Source organism: Elephas maximus, chromosome 25 (genome assembly GCF_024166365.1).
Source record: "Elephas maximus indicus isolate mEleMax1 chromosome 25, mEleMax1 primary haplotype, whole genome shotgun sequence".
In the NCBI taxonomy this organism is placed as follows: domain Eukaryota; kingdom Metazoa; phylum Chordata; class Mammalia; order Proboscidea; family Elephantidae; genus Elephas; species Elephas maximus.
The window spans coordinates 37394068-37413931 of NC_064843.1; the positions used below are offsets into that span (position 1 = coordinate 37394068).

General features: G+C 46.1%; 1 protein-coding gene across 3 annotated transcripts in view; it reads right to left on the reverse strand.

Moving 5' to 3' along the window:
* Nucleotides 1–19864, reverse strand: part of HCK (HCK proto-oncogene, Src family tyrosine kinase) — a 51242-nt gene that overhangs the window by 23874 nt on the left and 7504 nt on the right. For 2 of the 3 annotated variants that reach the window (XM_049869439.1, XM_049869438.1), the window contains exons 2-8: nt 10666–10783; nt 7618–7657; nt 7184–7286; nt 6292–6390; nt 1891–1994; nt 1443–1592; nt 957–1109 (exon numbers count right to left, since the gene is read on the reverse strand). In XM_049869439.1, the coding sequence (XP_049725396.1) occupies nt 957–1109; nt 1443–1592; nt 1891–1994; nt 6292–6390; nt 7184–7286; nt 7618–7657; nt 10666–10782 (766 nt within the window). In that variant the 5' untranslated portion in view covers nt 10783. The remainder of the gene's footprint in view (nt 1–956; nt 1110–1442; nt 1593–1890; nt 1995–6291; nt 6391–7183; nt 7287–7617; nt 7658–10665; nt 10784–19864) is intronic. The other variant, XM_049869440.1, reaches the window with a different exon arrangement.

The window sequence follows — 19864 nt, forward strand, 5'->3', positions numbered from 1 at the left end:
AAGCTGTTCCCTGGTCCCACCCCACCATTGCTTCATCTTGTGGATTCTGTAAATCTCATAATTGCTTGTTTCCTTCTTTGCTTTTCTTGCCAGGAAGCTCAAATCCAGGTGTGTGGTCTTCCTCTAATGACAGTCTAGCACCTTACATAGTATTTATTGTTATACAATTTCACCACTCAAATCTGTCTTACCTTCCCACAGTTTCTCTTTGCCACAATGCCCTATTCAGTGCCTGGCCCATAGGAGGCTCCCAGTAAATGCAGTTGAAATATGTGGATTTTAAACTTACTTTATCTGGATGTATTGTTTGCATCTCTGTGAGCTGCCTTCACTCTCCCTTGGAACACTGTGGTGTGTAAACTCAGTGGGGTGCACCAGGCACTGGGTCAGGTACTTTTGTGCATGGCCTCTACCCCACAACCCTGCTGTTCTCAAGTTTCTGGGAGGAAGATGGCAGGGGTAGAACGTGCCTTTTTGGTGCCCTACAATGCCCCAGTGTAGGGCTGGCACACAGTAGGTCTCAGAACAGCTTGCTCATCAGTTGCCAACACTGAACTCCCCTGGACATCTGCAAGCTGCCTTTCTTCACTCTTAGTTTTTACTATTCCAAGAGGCCGTTGTTATCTCAACCCCAAACCGGGAGGCTGTCCCAGCTCCATAGGAGGGAGGAGAGTCCCTGTCCAGGACTCTTATTTTCCAGAAGAAAGTTCTTGACCCTGAAAGGCCTGTCCTCAAAGGCAAATCGAGGTTTGAATGGGCAGAACAATTTGGTTTGCTATCAGAGGAATTACTCCTTTATGGTTATTATTCAAATCTCCCCTTCTGTCCTGGGTATCCTCCCCACCATTCCCAGTTTGCCTCACGGCGTTCCTGGAAGAAAGTGAATGTCAGCCTCCTCCCCTCTCTGCCCCTGTCCTCTACCCCTTGGCATGTGGGCTCTGGCCCTGGGTCCTTACCCATCCAGACTTCCCCAAACTGGCCAGCTCCAAGTTTCTTCTCCAACTTGAGGGACTCCCGGGGGATCTCCCAGGCATCTTTCTCCCATGGCTTCTGGGGCTTGGAGGACACGCAGGGTACTGTCAGCTTCTGGCAGAGCCCATCTTTCCCCTCTGAAACACAGCTTCTGGTCAGTTGAGGGCACCAGTTCCCAGCAGCCAGAGCCTCCCCATCTGGTCCACTGCATGTAGCCAATGTTCCAACTAGTTACCAACATCAAGGATACTCCCAAGAGAGCAGAGCATGATGGGAAATCACCTCTACAGCTTGGCCACCTCCGATCTCCTGCTCAACAGGCCTAAGATTCTGGAGAATCCAAAGCAACTATGTATCTGGGGAGGCTCAGAAGAACTCATTAGGCCTCAGAAGCCACAGTGCCCTCTTGACTAGGATTCCTGGGAGACAGGCCCAGCCTGGTAGGGCTGCAACCCTGGGGCAGGACTCACTCTTGTAGTGGGCCACCAACTCGTGCAGGGTGCTGAAGGTGCTCCGTGGGGATATGTAGAAGCCCCCGCCATCCAGGGTCCGGATCTTGTAATGCTTCACTGCATCCCCGTGCTGGGGGTCGTAGTCTCGTATGGACAAAGAGTAGCTGCCTGCGTTGGTCAGAGAGAACACCCTCAGGAATGAGACTTTAGAGGCCTGCCACTATCTCATGTCAGCACCTAACACCCCGCCTTTTTTTTTTTTTAAATTGTGCTTTAAGTGAAAGTTTACAAATCAAGTCAGTCTCTCATACAAAAAGTTATACACACCTTCTAGCTGCTCTCCCCCTAATGAGACAGCACATTCCTCCTCTCCACCCTGTATTCCCCGTAACACCCCTTTTTGACATCCCCGTAAGGTCACTGAGGGGAGGGTGGGCTGGATCAGGGTGGGGAGGGGTGGCATCACCTTTGGTGGTCTCACTGTCTCGGATCATGAAGGAGCCCAGCATGTTGCCGGGGGCCAGGAGCTGACGCTCTGCATCCTTGCGGCTGATGCCCTTGAAGAACCACCTGGTAGAAGGGGGAGGCCACAGAGTGTGAGTCTGGGGGTGGGCAGTCCTATCCTCGCTCACACAAGGCACCTGTGGCCACAGTGAGGTCCAGGCAAGAGTCAGGGGGTACCAGGATACTGAGGGCCTGGTTTCCTCCAGCATCAATTTTACCCAAAGATTCTTTTGGGAGAAACAACCATTCTTTTTATATTAAAACAGATGTTTTACCAGAGAGAATCCAATTTGCTTAGACCAATGCTTGTACAATTTGGGGGGCTCTCTTTAGGAAAAATAATATTAGTTTTATAATATCATAAAAATGAAACCCTGGTGGCTGCTAACCACCAGGCGCTCCTTGGAAACCCTATGAGGCAATTCTACCCTGTCCTATAGGGTTGCTATGAGTCAAAATTGACTCAATGGCAACAATTTTTTTAATCATAAAAATATTATTGTATTTATAAAATATTATTATACATAATATCTGATTATTATCTTAAATAATAATAATAAGACATCACAAATACAAAATGCCTATGGACCATCTCAGTGCCCCAGAGTGCAAGGAAAGACTGAATGGAAAGAGACCATGGTTTCAGCAATTTCACTCCTAGGTAGACACTCAAGAGACCTGAAAGCAGTGATGTGAACAGACACATGTACACCAGTGTTCACTGTAGTACTATTCACACTAGCCAAAAGGTGGAAACAACTTAAATGTCCGTCAACAGTGCTTGGATAAACAAAACGTGGCATAGACATGCAATGGAATACTACTTAGCCATAAAGGGAAATGAAGTCTTGATACATGCTACAGCATGGATGAACCTTGAAAACTTCATGCTGAGCGAAGTAAGTCAATCTCAAAAGGACAAATACTGTGTGATCCCACTTACATGAAATATCTAGAACAGACCAAGGTTTATTAGTGGTTGCCAGGAGTGGAAGGGAGGGGAATGAAAAGTCATTGTTTAGGAAGCACTGAGTTTCTGTTTATGGTGACGGGAAATGTGACAAGCGAATATGGGTGATGGTTGCACAATATGATTGATGCCATTAATGTCACTGAATTGTACATGTGAAAAATGTTCAATTGGCAAATGGAGTATTACATATATTTTTACAACAATAAAAAAAAAAAGAGTGGTGTGAACTATGGTTAAAAATCTTACTTTTGCAAATTTCACAAAAACACACATGAAATCTCAGAAAACTACAACCATCAGGAGGATCGCTCTCAGGACCTTGGAGGGCCACACGAGCAGGGCCTAAGGTTTGCTAGCTTCAGTCAATTCTCCTCTGGGTATATGGAATTGAATATAAAGTCAGAGCATGAATTTGTAAACTAAAAAGTGAGATCTCAAAGAATTTTATATCTGGGGCCACACCCTTGGATCTTTTCTTTGTTCTTGCTGGATATTTGGAATACTGGGTGAAAAAGTTTATGCAGTAGAGGCTGAATCCATTCCTACCTCAGCAAGATGAGGAGTGGATTGTGTGCTGTGATGAAAAAGCCCCAGACCAGAGGTCAGTAGGCCTTGGCCCTGCTACAGGCTTGCTGTGTGACTTTGAGCAAGTCGCTTTCCCCTCTGGACCGGTGTCCTCTACTATCACTTGAGGAGAAAGACAACTAGCATTCATCAAGTTCTTGTGATGATCCACCCAACAACTCTATGGAATTATTACCTTTATTATCCCCATTTTATAGTTGAAGACACTAAGGAACAGAGAGGACCAGTAATTTGTCTGGGGTTACACAGCTGGGAAGAGGTAGAAGCAGGATTCAAATCCAGGCAGTCTAACTCCAGAGCCCAAGCTCTATTAAACCACAGTATGTTGTCCACTTGCCATCTTTGCTTTCATTTTGTAAAGCGATTCATGCCACAGTAAAATAGTCAAACAGTGTAAAGGGCATATGGTAAGAAACGCCTCCCCAGCAATTCCAACCATAGGGACTTATTCCACTGATCTTCTCGCACAAGGAAGAAATACACACAAGAAGATTCATTGCGGCTCAAGACTGGAAGCAACTTAAGCGACCATTGACGGGACTGATTGAATAACAGGGGGGTTCTACACGCTGGACACACTGCAAAAAGGAAGGGGGATGCTCTAGGTGCTGCGTGGAGCAACCTACAGGATGAACAGGTAACTGGGACAAAAGGTGCCGAATTGTGTGCATGGTATCTACCACTTGTGCAATTGAAAAGAGGATGTATGTATTTCCTCAAATAGGTATAAAGCATCTGGGAGGGATTGCAAGCGAGGGGCCACTCTGGTTGTTTCCGGGAGGGGAGAGGCTGACTGGGGGCGGGAAGGGAGACTTTTTCACTCTCTACTCTATGCCCTTCCATATCATTTGCATTTTGAAACATTTCAAAGTATTGTCTGTCTCAAGGCGGGGGACTGGCGGTAGGAAGGTTAGGGAGGAAATATGTTTCTTCCCATCCGATTCCAAATGCCCCAGTTGCCCTGCCTAGAGGCAACCTCTTGTAGAAGTTACTGGATACAGACACATGGACCTGTGAAGAGTGTGCTGCAAGGATCAATATGAGTATTTAGGGTAGTGGTTCTCAAGGTGGGTCCCTGGACCAGTAGCATCAGCCTTGCCTGAGAACATGCTAGAAATGTAAATTCTGAAAAAGATATTTGGGAAGTGGGACCCAGAAACCAGTGTTTTAACCAGCCCGTAAGGCTGATGCCCACTCAAGTTTGAGAACCACCACTTTATGTTATTGCCTTTTTATGCAAATGTAACCCACCATACCCGTTGCTGCACCCACTTAGCAATTATGGTGCCTTGGAGGAATAATACCAGCTGTGCCTCCTCCAAGGCATGAGGCGGTGCCAGAATTCTGGAAGTGTTCAGAGCCCAGAGTAGGGGAGCAAAGCGTGGGATGCCCCAGGATAGAGCCTAGAAGAAGGAGCAAGAAGCAGCCAAGACCCCCCTGCAGTGTTTGAGAGTGGGCAGGGGGACTCCCAGGACAGCAGGATCAGCAGTTGGAGAGGGGGCTTCCTCTTGGCCACGAGATGGGAGACGCCACAGGGCAAAGGGGTTTCATGTGCACCAAGAAGGGGAAAAGTCCAAACTTTTCATTTTTATCAGCCTTCCAACTGGCCAGCATCCTTAAGCCACAGTGCCATCTAGCAGAGGGAGGAAGCAGAGGCGATAAAGCCATGGGAGCCGTCATTTTTCAACCTTTTCACTGGCTGGTTCTTAACTAAATCTTTTGCTGCCCTCAAGTATAATTGTCTTTTCCCTTGTCAATCTCACCTGCCACACTGTGAACACAGGGAGGAACCCTGACTGAGTCACCTAGTGTCTCTGGAATAGGGCCAAGTATACAGTAGGTGCATCTGTTGGATGGTTGGATAGATGGATGACTGAATGACCGAATGAATGAAGAGTGAATTTTTTGCTTTCAGAGTCAAGTTAGACACAAAGAAGAATCTACGGCCAAGAATGATGGGTTACAGGGGCACCTTGAGGGCAGGGACATGACTTTGTTCTTACAGCTCCCGCCTGGTACAGGCCCTGGCAAGGCGCGGTCACTGGCACATGTTTGTTGAATGAATCAAATGATGGAATGACTGACTAGGTGTGGGCTGGTTCACCTCTTAGAAGACCCTCCTCAGTACACCGTGTGCTTCATTCAACAAATATTTATTGAGCACCTACTGCATGCTAGGAAACCCTGGTGGCATAGTGGTTAAGAGCTACGGCTGCTAACCAAAAGGCTGGCAGTGTGAATCCACCAGGCGCTCCTTGGAAACCCTATGGGGTAGTTCTACTCTCTCCTTTAGGGCCACCATGAGTCGGAAGCAACTTGATGGCAATGAGTGTTTTGGTTACTGCATGCTAGGCCTGTGCTGAGGATGCGGCTGCGGACAGACAAGGCCCCTGCCCCCATGTGCTCACATTCTAGCAGGGAGGCAGGCAATATGCATGTAAAACCAAACAAAACCAAACCCCCTGCCATCGAGTCAATTCCGACTCATAGCGACCCTATAGGACAGAGTAGAGCTGCCCCATGCATGTAAACAACTAGATAAATAAGGTCGTTTTTACTAGTGAGACATAGTCAGAGAGAATAAGACAGGGTTCCACAAGGGAGAACCACAGAGGGGACCCACTTTAGATGGGGTGGTCGGGGAAGGCCTCTCTGAGACCTGAAGGATGAGATGGAGCTGGGCAGGCAAAGCCCTAGGAAGACTGTGCCTGGCAGGGGAGATAGTGAGTGCAAAGGCCCTGGGGTAGGAACAAGGCTAGCCTTGCTTATGTGTCCTTCTGGAAGGTGGGAAAATGAAATACTTACTCTTCTGTCTCCAGAGAGTTAATGCGGGCGACATAATTGCTCGGGATATAGCCTTCTTTCTGGGTGACCAGGGATCGAGCCCTCCACCATTCCCCAGACCTGAGGGACAGAAGGGCATGAAGGAGTTAGGGGGCAGAAGAACCATCTCCCTGGTCCTTTTGGAAATCCCGGCCTTGGCCTGAAATAACCCACATTCCCAGGAAGCCGATAGGGTGAGAGGCCAGGCCACGACTGTCCTGGCCCCTAATGTACACCCCAGGATTAGCCAGGGATCTTTACAGCAGTCCCCACTGTGCATCTGAGGTTCTGGGATCAAGGCCCACAGCCCTGGGCCTGCGGCCGCATTCTTCTTCCCATGACTTGCGGCCTTGGCCTTACTAGTCATAACCAAGGCAGGGCCAGTTGCCTGTGGAAGACTCACACTGGTTCAGGTGGGGCCCAGAGTCAGAGGGAGTGGGCTCAGGAGTCCAGCCAAGCATGACCACTCCCATGCTCCAGTCCCAGCACATCCTGGACACCTCACCCACTTGTAAAGACTGTAGGAAGATCGGAGGTGGCAAACTCAGTGATTCAAAGGTTTCTGAAGGCAAAGTCATCTCGGTAGGGCCTGGTCCATAGGTAAGCCTATAGCTCAATCACAGGAAGGCTTCTCTGAGAAAGTGCTTTTACTTGTTTATCTCCACCTGGGTGTGCACCAGTACCCAGCCCCCACAAGGTGACCTTCATCCATGTTGACAGCAAACCCTAACTCCTTTAGTACGACCATGTTCTTGTTAGTCATTTATACCCTAGTATAAGGCATTCTATCAGGTGCTTTAGTGAAAGCACAAAAGAGAGTATAATCGACTATGGCGGTGGGCATGTCTTGGGGGGAGAGGGGAGGGAGACTCACTCTTCCAGGACCACCATCTGGTCCCCCTTCTGGAAGCTGAGGTCTTCACGGTGAATGGCTTCATAATCATACAGGGCAACCACAACAAAGTCCTCAGCACCTGCTGGAAAGGGAGGCACATGGGAGGGTGTCCCTACCACATGCACAGTTCTGGGGTCCCCCACCCTGGCACCCAGCCCTGGATCCACCGAGGTGTCTGTCTCATGATGTAAGTCATGCTGGATGTGATTCTAGAATTTAAGCTGGTGGTATTTTGTTCATGTTACTAACAGTGTTACAGAAACACAAAAGCCTATATGAAGTACTTCAGGGGCAATTTAGGGGATTTTCAAGGGTGCTTTTGATCGTTCAGGATTTTTGTCTCAAGCTCAGACTGAGAATCTAACCTTCTGTATAATTCATGGCTCTGCCACATGTGTTTGTCAAATACTTACCCTCTGAGGACCCTGGCAGTTTGCTGTTGCTGTTAAACCCCTGTGGGGAAGAAATAGGAGGAATGAATCTGGTAGTGTGTATGAAGCCGCAGAAGATCTATGTTGAAAAGGACAGCCAAGAGCATCTTGTCCCAGCCCTGCATGTCATGGCAGGAGGCCCAGAGGTGGCTGGGAACGTGCTCAAGGTTATACGGTGCGTTGGGGCAGAGCCAGCACAAGAATTCAGGCCACTTGAGTTGTGGGCTCTGCCCTCTGCCTTGGACATTGTGGGGGATGCTGGCCTGTCCTTTTCCTTCAGCAGACAGTGAGGCAGTTTGTTTAGATCAGCGTTCTCCAATGTGTGTTTGAAGAAACCATGGGTCCATCACCATGTCCCATGAATAAAAGCTCTGTAACGTATGTGAAGCAACCTAAGTGCCCATGCAAAGGGGACCTGGTGCCTAAACTGTGGTGCTCTAAGCAGTCCTTAGAGCAGGGAGGCTGGGCTTCACTACTAACACAACTAGACCTCAGAGATAGTTACGTGAAAAAAGCTGATTCTGCAGAATGATAAATACGATACATTTATGTATCACATTTATCTAACGCACACGCATCCTAAATATTTTCTCTGGACACACACTATATATGTATGAAAATTCATTGAAGTTCATAAAAATTCATGAAGAAGGGTTCACACCACCCTAACAGCAATTGACACCTCTAGGGAAGGGAGCGAGTTAGCTAGTCAGTAGAAATTGCACTTTTATCTGTAATTTATGTTTTTATTTCAAGGAGACTGTATTGTGTGTCACACTCATAATTAACCACTAATAAAAGAAACAAGTTTTGAAACACTGAGGGGGACACCCTTCTTTGGGAGATTCACACAACTCATTGCAAAGATTCACAAATGCTCTGATGAGTCCTGCAGTGAAAGAGCCTGTTAGCCCAGGGTTTCCCAAACTCATTTGACCTCAGAAGCCTTTCTCTGTGGAATGCTTACTAATTTACTGCTGAACTAACATCTTGCAGGAGGGAGACAGTAAGTAGCTGATGACAGCATCTCTTAATCTGATGCTCAGCAAGGGGAAACAAAAACTGGTGGGAGAAAACCCATTGCCACCTGCTGGAAACAGGCCAGAGGGCCTTAGAGAGCCTGAGAACCTAGAGCCCTCACCACAGAAAGGGCCCAGGGCCGTGCTGGTTAGGAGAGGCGCAGACCTGTAAGTGATTTAGGGTGTGTAGTGTGTGGTCAGCTCAGGACATCACTAGTGTGAGAAGTTGAGGTAATTACAGGCTGCATTAATAGAGGTTGATTGTCAGAGGGAGGGAGGTGACTTTCTTGCTTACACTCTTATTTCCAAAATTAGTCATGTTCTAGACATCATGCCTAGAAAGGGGAAAGCAGGATCGAGAAGACAGGAGCCCACACCCAGTGAGAAATGATTGGAAGGTGGGGTAGGTACGTTGGGACAAGAACTTTGCTTTCAACCTCTACAGGCTGTTACTGGGCAGAGTGTGGATGTGTTGGCAGTGGGCTAAGAGGTAGGTTTGGAATGAAGGAGTAAGGGTTATGGGTAAGAGGCCTCCACTCAGTACAAGGATGAGCTTTCTAAGGGACAGCATATCCTGATGGGGAAGGGGCCACCCCAGGAAGGAGTGAGCCCCCATCTGCAGGCAGCGAGCAGAGGCTGCGCTCCCTTAGACACCCTCAGAGAAGGGAATGGACTAAAGAGCCACAGGGTAGAAAGAGCCCCAGCTCTGGGGTTAGAGAGACCTGGCTCTACTGCTTCCCAGCTGTGTGACCCCGGGGAGTCATTTAACCTCTCTGAGCCTTCGTTACCCTCACTGTAAAGTGGGCTAACTCCTGCATCATGGCTTTTGGTGAGAATTAATGATATAGAACACCTCCCTCCAGTGCCTGGAACATAGAAGGTGTCCAAAGAATGGTAACAATTATTGTAACTCTTACTGCTGCTGTTAGTACTGTCATCACTGTTACTATTCACAGCACTGGTTTATTGTTGGAGCCCTGGTGGCACACTGGTTAAGAGATCAGCTGCTGACCAAAAGGTTGGCAGTTTGACTCCACCAGCTGTTCCTTGGAAATCCTACCGGGCAGTTCTACTCTGTCCTACTGGGTTGCTATGAGTTGGAATTGACTGGAAGGCAATGTTTTTTTTCCCCAGATTATTATTCTTACCACCACTATTACTACTGTTACTGCTCTTTCTACTATTGCTATTGTAACTACCATTACTAGTGTTGCTACTGTGATGGCTACCACTACTATCTCCATTGCTACTACTGCTGCTATTACCACCACTACTACCGGTCCTAACATTAGCATTTGGTTTCAGCCTGTTACTCTGTTTCTGTCACTAGTACTTTGGAAGTTGTACTGCCTGAGCTTGAATCCTGGCTCCACTCCTTATTAACCATGTAGCCTGAAGAAAGTTATTTAACCTCTCTGTGCCTTATCTGTAAAATGGGCATAATAAAAATTGTTACTTATACGAGGGTTATTGCGAGGATTAGAGGAATTAATAATTATACCATGTTTAAGACACTAAATAATTGTACTGTGTTTAAGATATTAAGCTCTGTATAAGCATAAAATAAGTAAATAGCTCTACTAGTATTACTACTTCTCTTATTTACTACCCTTAGTATTGTTCCTGCTGCTAGAATTGCTGTTATACTTCATTATTCTGTTACTATTATTACTCCAATTGTCACTACAGGTATCACCATGAAACTGATTCCACCATTACTGCTAAAACCATCTACTATGATGCTCACTCGGGCCTGGTCGATGCAGCCCAGGCTGATTGGCCAAGACCTGGACCACAAGACAAAGAGCAGAGCCTTCCTGGCCCCAGGTGGTCAGTGCTCAGTGTGGTTGTGTCTTGGACAGTTAGGGCACTGCAGGGAGCTGGGCAGCTCTGTTTCAGCCCCAACACACCCTGCTTACCCTAGGGTACAGTAGGCTGTTAGGGCAATGTTGGGGCAGTGTCGGGGTAGCTGCCAGTACACCGGGCCTCCTGTCCCTTGCCCCCCACTCACCCGCTTGCCCGAGGACGTGGGATCCGGCACGTACGTGGGGCTCTGCTGGGTGGAACTGGGCTCAGTTTTTGAGACCTTGGCTCCTGACCGGAGGAACTTGGACTTCATGCACCCCATCCTGTGACAGAGAGAAGGGAGGTGAGCCCCACACAGGTGAGTCCTCCGATGCTGGCATTCCAGGCCCTCTGCCCCAGGCTGGCTCCCACTCACCTGCCCATCCTTAATTCCCCCCACCCCAGCCAGCCCCACTCACCCCCACCCTCACCACACGGAATTTGTTCTGCCCTTGCCACCTCCAGTCTTCCCCATATCCAAGTCTGCAAAGTGCCCAGCCCGAAGCTGGCAGATGCCATGGTCATGAGTCCTAAGGCCCAGTGTGATGGGGAGTTCATTCAGAAGATAAGTCAAGAGGGTAACAGAAATTCAACAAGTAGAGCTGTGGTACAGAGCGGGTGGTGGGCTGCTGGCTCTTGGCCAGAATGCCTGAGCTGACATTTGGTCCCTCCGCTCTACCAGCACCTCCTTCATCACCCCCACCCTCCTGGTCTCAGTTCCTCATCGCTAAAATGGGGGCAATTATAACACCTTCACACAGGGTTTTGGGAGGATGAAATGAGAAAGTACATGGGGGCGAGATGCTCAGCACAGCATCAGGCTCAGGGCATTCAGTAAAGCAAAGCTATATTATTACTATATAATAAATTAGCATTTTATATTAAATTACAAAATGAGGTTCTATCATGTAGATGGAACAGTCTAGCTAAATAATAGGGAAAACGGCATATTCCTAGCATCATTTTAGACTTGGCTTATGAGTTCCTTTCTGACTTTTTTTTCCTTGCACGGATTTATTTGGTTATTCATTCATTCATCCATTTATTCATTCATTCATTCACTCAGCAAATACTAAACACTGTTCTAAACCGTGACTACTTGAGTGGCACTTGGCTGCTAACCGAAAGGTTGGCGGTTTAAGTCTACGCAGAGGCACCTTGACAGAAAGGCCTGGCGATTTACTTTTGAAAAATCAGCCATTGAAAACTCTGTGGAAGAGATAATTAGCAACCAGCATTAGCGCCTGTGTCAGAGAGACGGTAGGGAGGACAGAGACCATGGCGAGTTGGCGAGTGCTTGTGTTGTCTTTCACAGGAAGCTTCTCCTCAGATCCGGCCCTTTAATATATAAGGGAGTGTGGGATATGTGAGACCCTGGGGGCGTAAATGGCACTAGGCTGCTGTTGGTGGATTAGACACCTCAGAAGAACAGCTTGGAGATCTACTTTTGAAAAATCAGCTATTGAAAACCCTATGGAGTACAGGGTCACCATGAGTTAGACTTTATTCTAAAGCAACTGTTTTTTTTTGTAGGAATATGAATGTAATGTTGCCAGATTGGTTGATTTAAAAAAGAAGAAGAAGAAGAAAAGAAAAACTTGCAGAAAAAAGAAAAATCTATGGAGGAGTTCTACTTTGACCCGCATAGTGTTGCCATGAGTCAGAATCGACTCAACCGCAAGCAGTCAGGTAAACAAATAAATAAGACATCATTTAGCTAGTAAAAAACAGGAGGACAATGAAAGAGGGGAAGTGATAGGGAACAACCATGCAGGGCTCCTTTAGACAGAGCCTCACTGAGAAGGTGACATGGGCCTGAGGTGTGAGGGACACTCTGAAGGAAGTGTGTTCCAGGCAGAGGGAACAGCACGAACAAATACCCTGAGGCTGGAACGGGCTTAGAGTGATTCAGGCACTGGAAGGAAGCCATTGTGGTGGCGGAGAGGCCAGTACGGTTGGGGAGAGGCTAGGGGACCCCATCTTGTAGGATCAGTGGGGAATTTGGATGTGAGTCTACAGATGATGGGAAACCATGGACAGCTTTAGGCAGGAGAATGGTGGGACTCAGTCTGCACTTAAAATAATTCTGCTGCCTGCTGGGTGAAGCCTGGACTGTGGAGAGCAGGCCTGGACACAGGGAGCCCAAAGAAGAGGCCCCACAGTCTCCCAGGCATAAGCTGATGGCAGCCTGGCTCAGGTGGTGGCTGTAGAGGGGATAAGAAGGGGACAGATTCAGGGGACTATTTGTAGGTAGAGCTGACAGACTTTGCTCATGAATTAAATTCAAGGTCATTAAAACAAATACCTCCACCTGACAGAAGCCAACACTTAATGCCACGAGGGACAGAAATGTTTCATTTCTTTTCTCAAAATGAGCACGCACACATATCTGCTGTGGCGGCAAGCTATGAGCAACCACATAAGGAAGTGATGGTTTTCTTCATCTCTGCACAATTATAATTTTCTTCTAAAGCAGTTAGAACTCAGCTATACTTATCTTGTTAAAATAAACACATGTTTGTGGCTTAAGAAAACAAAACAAAACCAAATTCCTGGGCTGAGGGGAGTTACTTTTAAAAAATTAAACATTCCTTTTATTCACAAGGATGCTTTTGTCTCTCCCTGGTGGGAATTCGGAGTGATGTACCACCTACACACTCGAGCGGTTTCTGGTTTCTGCTTCATTTGCCTTTTGTAAATAAATCAGGAACCAATTCAGATTCCTGGAGTGCCTTATGATGAATTTGAAAAATTATCACAATTAATGACTGCTTTATAATAAATTGTGTATGGATTTAAAACTGAAACCAACATCTCTCTTTGATTTGTGTTAACTAGGTATTACAGTTCTGGGAAATAAAAGACCATAACCCATTGCCGTCAAGTTGATTCCGACTCATAGCAACACTAAAGGACAGAGTAGAACTGCCCCATAGGGTTTCCAAGGAGCACCTGGTGGATTTGAACTGCCAGCATTTCGGTTAGCAGCCATAGCTCTTAACCGCTATGCCACCAGGGTTCCCAAAACAGTGTATTGTGTGGTTTTATATGACAAAATTGTATCACAGTTCATCTATTTTGATAAACATAAGGATATTCTGGTGTGAGCACCACTGTGTGTGACATAGCGCAGGTCCCTCTACCTCTCTAAGCCACCAGCATCTGGCAGCTGTGAGCCCCACAGTTCCCAATCCTGTGGGTATAACACACCTAGTATATCAGGCAAGGAGCCCTGGTGGTGTAATGGTTAATTGCTTGGCTGCTAACCTAAAGGTCAAGGTTCGAACTCACCAGTCACTGCAGGAAAAAGATGTGGCAGTCTGCTTCTGTAAAGATTACAGCCTTGGAAATCCTATGGGACAGTTCTACTCTCTCATATAGGGTCACTATAAGTTGGAATTTACTCATCAGCACACAACAGTATATCAGGGACTTCACATATTCAAGAAAGGAGCAGTCCCTGGATAGTGCTCATAGTTCAGTACTTGACTATTAGACCCAAGGTTGACAGTTCAAACCTGTCCGGAGGTACCTCAGGAGACAGGCCTAGCCATCTTCTGAAAAATCACCATTGAAAACCCTATGGAGCACATTCTACTCTGACACACATGAGGACTCCAAGTGTTGCAATTAATCCACCGCAAGTAAGAGCAACACGTGTATTCAAGATGGTCCCAGTCTCTGCAGAGATGGCTCTCCAGAGGGACTCCAGGGGTTCTCCGGAGGCCTTGGATTCATCCACAGTCCAAAGCCGCTCCTGAGACCGGATAACCGGTTCAACCACTCTAGCTGTGAGTGGTTCCATTTACATCAATACATCTCAGTGTTACAGAAATGTTCATTGTAACCATTTCCCTTACCAGCAAATGTGGCACTGCCTTGTCTATCCTGTGATATAACCCAAACACGGTTTGCAATTCCTTTGGCTGGCATGGCAAGCTTAGTGATACGGCAACACCAGAGGAGTTGTGGGGAATTCCCGTTAGTTCAATTTTTTTGGCCAAATACAGTGTGAGCTTAAAAAGTAATACATACTGAGATGGAGTGTGTTTCGCTATGTATATTTTCACCATAACAATAATAAAAAAGGAATATACCAGCGGGAGTAAATTTGTATAAAATGTCACTGTCCCCCTAAACCAAGAGATGCCATGTCTACTTTCTGGTGTGGAGTGGGAATCAGAAACGCCCATTCTTGGGTCCACTAGATGAAGAAATGTAATGTGAGCCACATATATAATTTAAGGTTTTCTAGCAGCCACATTTTTAAAGGTAAAAAAAAAAAGTGACATTGATTTTAAAATATACTTTATTTTACCCAACATATAAAAAATATCAGGAAAACTGTATGGTGGTTCCTCAAAAAAATCTAACACAGAACTACCCTATGACCCACTCAAAAGAATTGAAAGCAGGAACCCCAACAGATGCTTGTCCACCAGTGTTCATTGCAGTATTATTCACAATATCCAAAAGGTGGAAAGGACCCAAGTGCCCATCGACAGATGAATGGATAAACAAAATGTGATATGTCCATACAATGGAATATTATTCAATCATAAAGAGAAACGAAGTTCTGACACATGCTACAACATGGATGAGCCTTGGTGACATTATGCTGAGTGAAATAAGTCAGGCGCCAAAGGACAAATATCATATGATTCCATTTACCTGAAATATCTAGAATAGGCAAAGGCACAGAAACTAAAGTTCATTAGTGGTTACCAGGGGGAATAGGAGGGGAAAAAGAGGAGTTACTGCTTAAAGCTAAGGGTGAGGAAAAAACTTCGAAATGGTAGAAACCACCCTAACGGTGACGGTTCCGCAACATGGTGAACATAATGAAGGTCACTGAATTGTACTCATAAAAATGGTTGAAATAGCAAATGCTATGTTATATATATTTCACCACAACAAAACTTTTTAAAAGGATCATTTTAGCATGCAGTAAATGTAAAAATTATTAATAAGATATTTTTCATTCTTTTTTTCTTTTTTTGGAGTAAATCTTCAAAGCCCAGGTGGGTTTTACACTTATAGCACATCTCAGTTAGTACTCACCAACTCCAGGTGCTCATAGCTGTATGGGGCTCAGACCACTGTAATAGACAGTGCAGATATAGAATGTTTCCATCATGCAAAACGACAGAGCTGTGTCTGGGTCATGCTTATGTCTATGTCCCTCAGTACTTAGCTCTGTGCTTGCCTGGCATACAGTACGAGCATAATACACATTTAATGAATGAATACATACCCAGAGTGCCATGTCCTATGCATTGGAACATAACAGTGTAGAATGTGGTTCCTGTTCCAGGAACCCACAACCAAGTTGGGAAGTGAAGACTGGACACACAGAATTACATTCCGAAGTCACACACAGAATATTAGGGAATGGCAGACACACAGGGCCATGAAAAAATTGCTAAGATACTTCCTGGGCGAAAAAAAGCAACTGATAAAACATGTATCCTATCAAACCATTAAAAAAAAAAAAAAAAAGGAATATATGTGTGGATGTATATATTAGTGTGTTTATAGAAAAGGTACCCAGTTTATAACAATAATTGAGCAGCCGGATAATGGGTTGAGTTTTAAAAAACAGGGAGGATTTGGCTAAGTCAAGATTTGGGAAAAGTCAAGAATGTTCCAAAGAAGAACTAACTTCCAAAGAGAATCTGAAAAAGCTCCTGGTATGAAGCCATATGCAAAACAGTTCATGACTCAAAAAGGGTTACTTTACACCATTTAGAAAGGCAAGATTATTGAACCAGAAGCCTAGAGTGGGGCTGATACTGTCCATGAATACTAGACTTATCTCCAAGTTTACTTACTACTGGCAAGATAAAAATGGAAACTTACCTTGCCATAAGATCCCAGGAAGTACAGCAACTCGTCAACAGAATACAGAAACAAATATTTTGGGGGAACTAAATTCAGAAGAGAATTGATCATCTGGGTTCTCATATAAAGGCCACTGAAGGGCACAGTGAATCTGCAATATGTTGACTACTGGTTCCCAGATTTGACTGCTCCTGGAACATCCTGGGGGAACTTTTAATAAAACTCTGACTCCCACCATTGGAAAGGATGATTCAGTGAATCGGGAGTGGAGCCCAGGAAGCTGGGTTTCTCTACCGTTGCACAGGTGGCACTGACATTCAGGCAGGTTTGGGAACCATGGAGGAGGATGACATAGAGGTTTACATAGGCCCAGGCCTCTCTGCAGAGTGGGACCTGCAAATGCCCTGCCACAGAGGACCTGAAGTGGGTTTAGAAAGGCAGAAGAGTACCTTGCTACTCAGAGGACCAGCAACACCAGCATCATCCGGGAGTTTGTTAGAAGTGCAGAGCCTCCATCTCCCAAATCAGAATGCATGTTTTAACAAGGCCCGCAGGTGATTCATGCACATTCTAGCTGAAAAGCCCTGGTAGAGTGAACATCTCTTGTTTCTGCACGATCAGTGTCTGCCTCTCTTCTGATAATAGCACCTAAATTTACTTTTGGGGAACCAGCTTTCTCCACTTAGTGCATGAGGTTTAGTGGGACTAACCTCACACTTGCCTTCGGGGGATTGGCAACTTGATGCAGTCTTGACCAATCAGAGTGTTCTGGCTACAGTGATTGGCTCTGATGTGGGCATGTGATCCTAGCTGAGAGAATGAAAGTCAGCCCCAGGATTTTGTTGGAAAAATTAGGAAAAGGGCCCTTTCTATAAGAGTTGTTGAGATGCAGGAACCTGGAGCTCTTGGGAGTCACTTTGACATCATGAAAAGAAAGGCTTTACAGTGAAGCCACCACAGAGGAGGGCAGAGATGAGCAATGGAGACAAAGTGACTCCTGAACACATGTTTGAGCACCTGGATCCAGCTATGCCTGAAGTTTTTTGATCCTAGGATTTTTCAGTTAATGAGCAAATAAATTCCCAGTTTTGCCTAAAGCAGTTCAAATTGGGTTTCTGCCACTCGTACCCAAAGGGTCCTTACTGATTCTTCCATATCTTGGGCCTTGGGCACACTCTGGACTGAATGAACCAGAGCTTCTGAGGATGAGGGTCTGGAATCTGAATTTCTAACAATTCTGCAGGAGATTCTTACACACACTTAAATTTGAGACCTACCAATGTAGTGAAATTAGGGCTGAACTTGGCGGCCAGAATTTTCAGGTTTGGATCCTGATTCTGCCACTGACTGGCTGTGTGACCCTGGGCAAATCACTTCCCCTCTCTGAGCCTCATTTCCTTCCCTGAAAATAGAAGACACTTGCTTCTCAGGCTTGGTCTGAGGTTTCATGTGATAAGGGATGTGAAAGGCTTTTTAAAAACCTCCACATATACATGTTTCTTGTCTAATGTGGCTCTAAACCAGGCTCTGAGAGCGGAAGTGGCCCACTCAGCCCCACGCTAGCTCAGAACTGCTGACCCCTGCCAAATACACTTCTTCAGGTCACTGCCAACTCCTGGGACCTGAAAATTGTTCCTCATCCCCTTAGCCTCTGTGGGTGCTGGGTGGGAGGAAAATGAGAAATGCTTAACCTGGCCACTTTCTATAGCCACCATGCTGGCTGCAGAGGTCCCAGAGACTCCTCCTGTACTCAGAGTCAAACCCAGGTGGAAGAGGCCAGGGCACTGCCAATCCCTTAGAGTGAGCAGAAGACAGTTTTCTGGGAGCTTCTAGGCTCAAGCAGGGGCTTGCAAGGTCTAAGAGCGAGGAGTCCTGGATTCTGGTCTCACTTCTGCCACAAGCTTGCTGTGTGACCTTAGATAAGCCTCAACATCTCTCTGGGCTTCTGGGCTTCAGTTTCCCTAGATATGAAATGAGACATTAGGTAAGAAGATCTCTGAAGGGGACAACTGTGGGGCTTTCCTGTGCAGTGTCTGCTCCCCCTTCTTCTGACCACAGCTCCAAAATTTCCCTTTGGGAACTCTCTCTACCCCATTCGCAGTTCATGGGTTAGGATAGAGTTGACGCCAATCCTTGGCTGCAGGGACGGGTCTGTGACCAACTCTGACCAATTAGAGTTGCAGTAATAGAAGCACCAACGGGGATGTGAGTAATCCTGGCCAGTGAGAGCCAAACATAGGCCTTTGGCTGAAACTATAGGGAGAGAGGCTTACAGGAGCAAGCAGAGCCAAGGAATGGGGAAATACAAGCTTCTGGATATAACCCTACCTGAAGCTCCTGGATCCAGCCCTGCCTGAAGCTGTCAGGCCCATGGACTTTCCAATAACCTCTCTTTTCTGCTTGAGCCAGTTTGAGTTGGGTTTCTGTCCCTTATTGCAAAGAGTCCTGCCAAGTGAAATCTGTGAAGTTTTCCCAGCTTAAAAACCAGTGGATGCATCTCATGCTTGTCTACCTGTCTAAAAAAAAAAACTACCTGGGTTCAAATCCTGGCTTCCCCACTCACCAGTCCTAAGACCTTAAGTATGTTCTTAAAACTTTCTGTGCTTCTATTTCCTCATACATCAAGTGGGTCTACTAGTAATGTTAACAGGATGAGGCTGATGTCAGAAATAAATGAGGTAAGGATTTAAAGGGCTTAGCCCAACACCTAGCCCATAGTTGGTGCTCAGTGATGATGGTGGTGATATATAACCATGATTAAGAACCATTGCTTCAGACCAATCCCTCCTTTGCAGAAATTGAAGAGGAAGAACTTAAATTCCATCCAGTTGGACAAAGGAGGGCTTGGGGCTGGGGTGGCCTTTTCCCTATGCTTGGTGGTTGACTCTGTAACACAATTCAGTTTCATAGGTGCTGAGAAGATTGATGTCTGCAAATATCTCTCCAGTGCTGAAAGGTCACCATTAGTGCATCACTCATAAAAAAAGGCTTTATTATCCATTACCGTAAAGCTCCTCCCACCACCACTGTGGTAGTGAGGGTCACATGAAGCCCTTCCTTCTCTCCCTGAACGATACTTTCAAAAAAAAAAAAACTTTCAAAGAGACTGGGAAATCCCTGCTTCTCCCAGTTGTCTTCTCAACCTGCTTCCTGTTGCCTGAAATCCCACCATTAGCACCCTAAGTCACCACTAGGTGTTATGCATCTTCTGTTTGTGTCCAGATATCCCTGTGATAGCCCCCATATATTAAACTCTTTGTATTCCTTTTCCATGTATTCTGTCATATGGCACATAAAAACCAAAACCAAACTATTGCCATCAAGTCAATTCTGACTCATAGCGACCCTAGAGAGCAGAATAGAACTGCCCCATAGGGTTTCCAAGGAGTGGCTGGTTGATTTGAACTGCTGACCTTTTGGTTAGCAGCCAAACGCTTAACTACTATACCACCAGGGCTCCATCTGGCACATAGTAGGTGGTTAAATAGGCGTTGGTTCTCTCTACTCACCCCCCTGGGTTTACT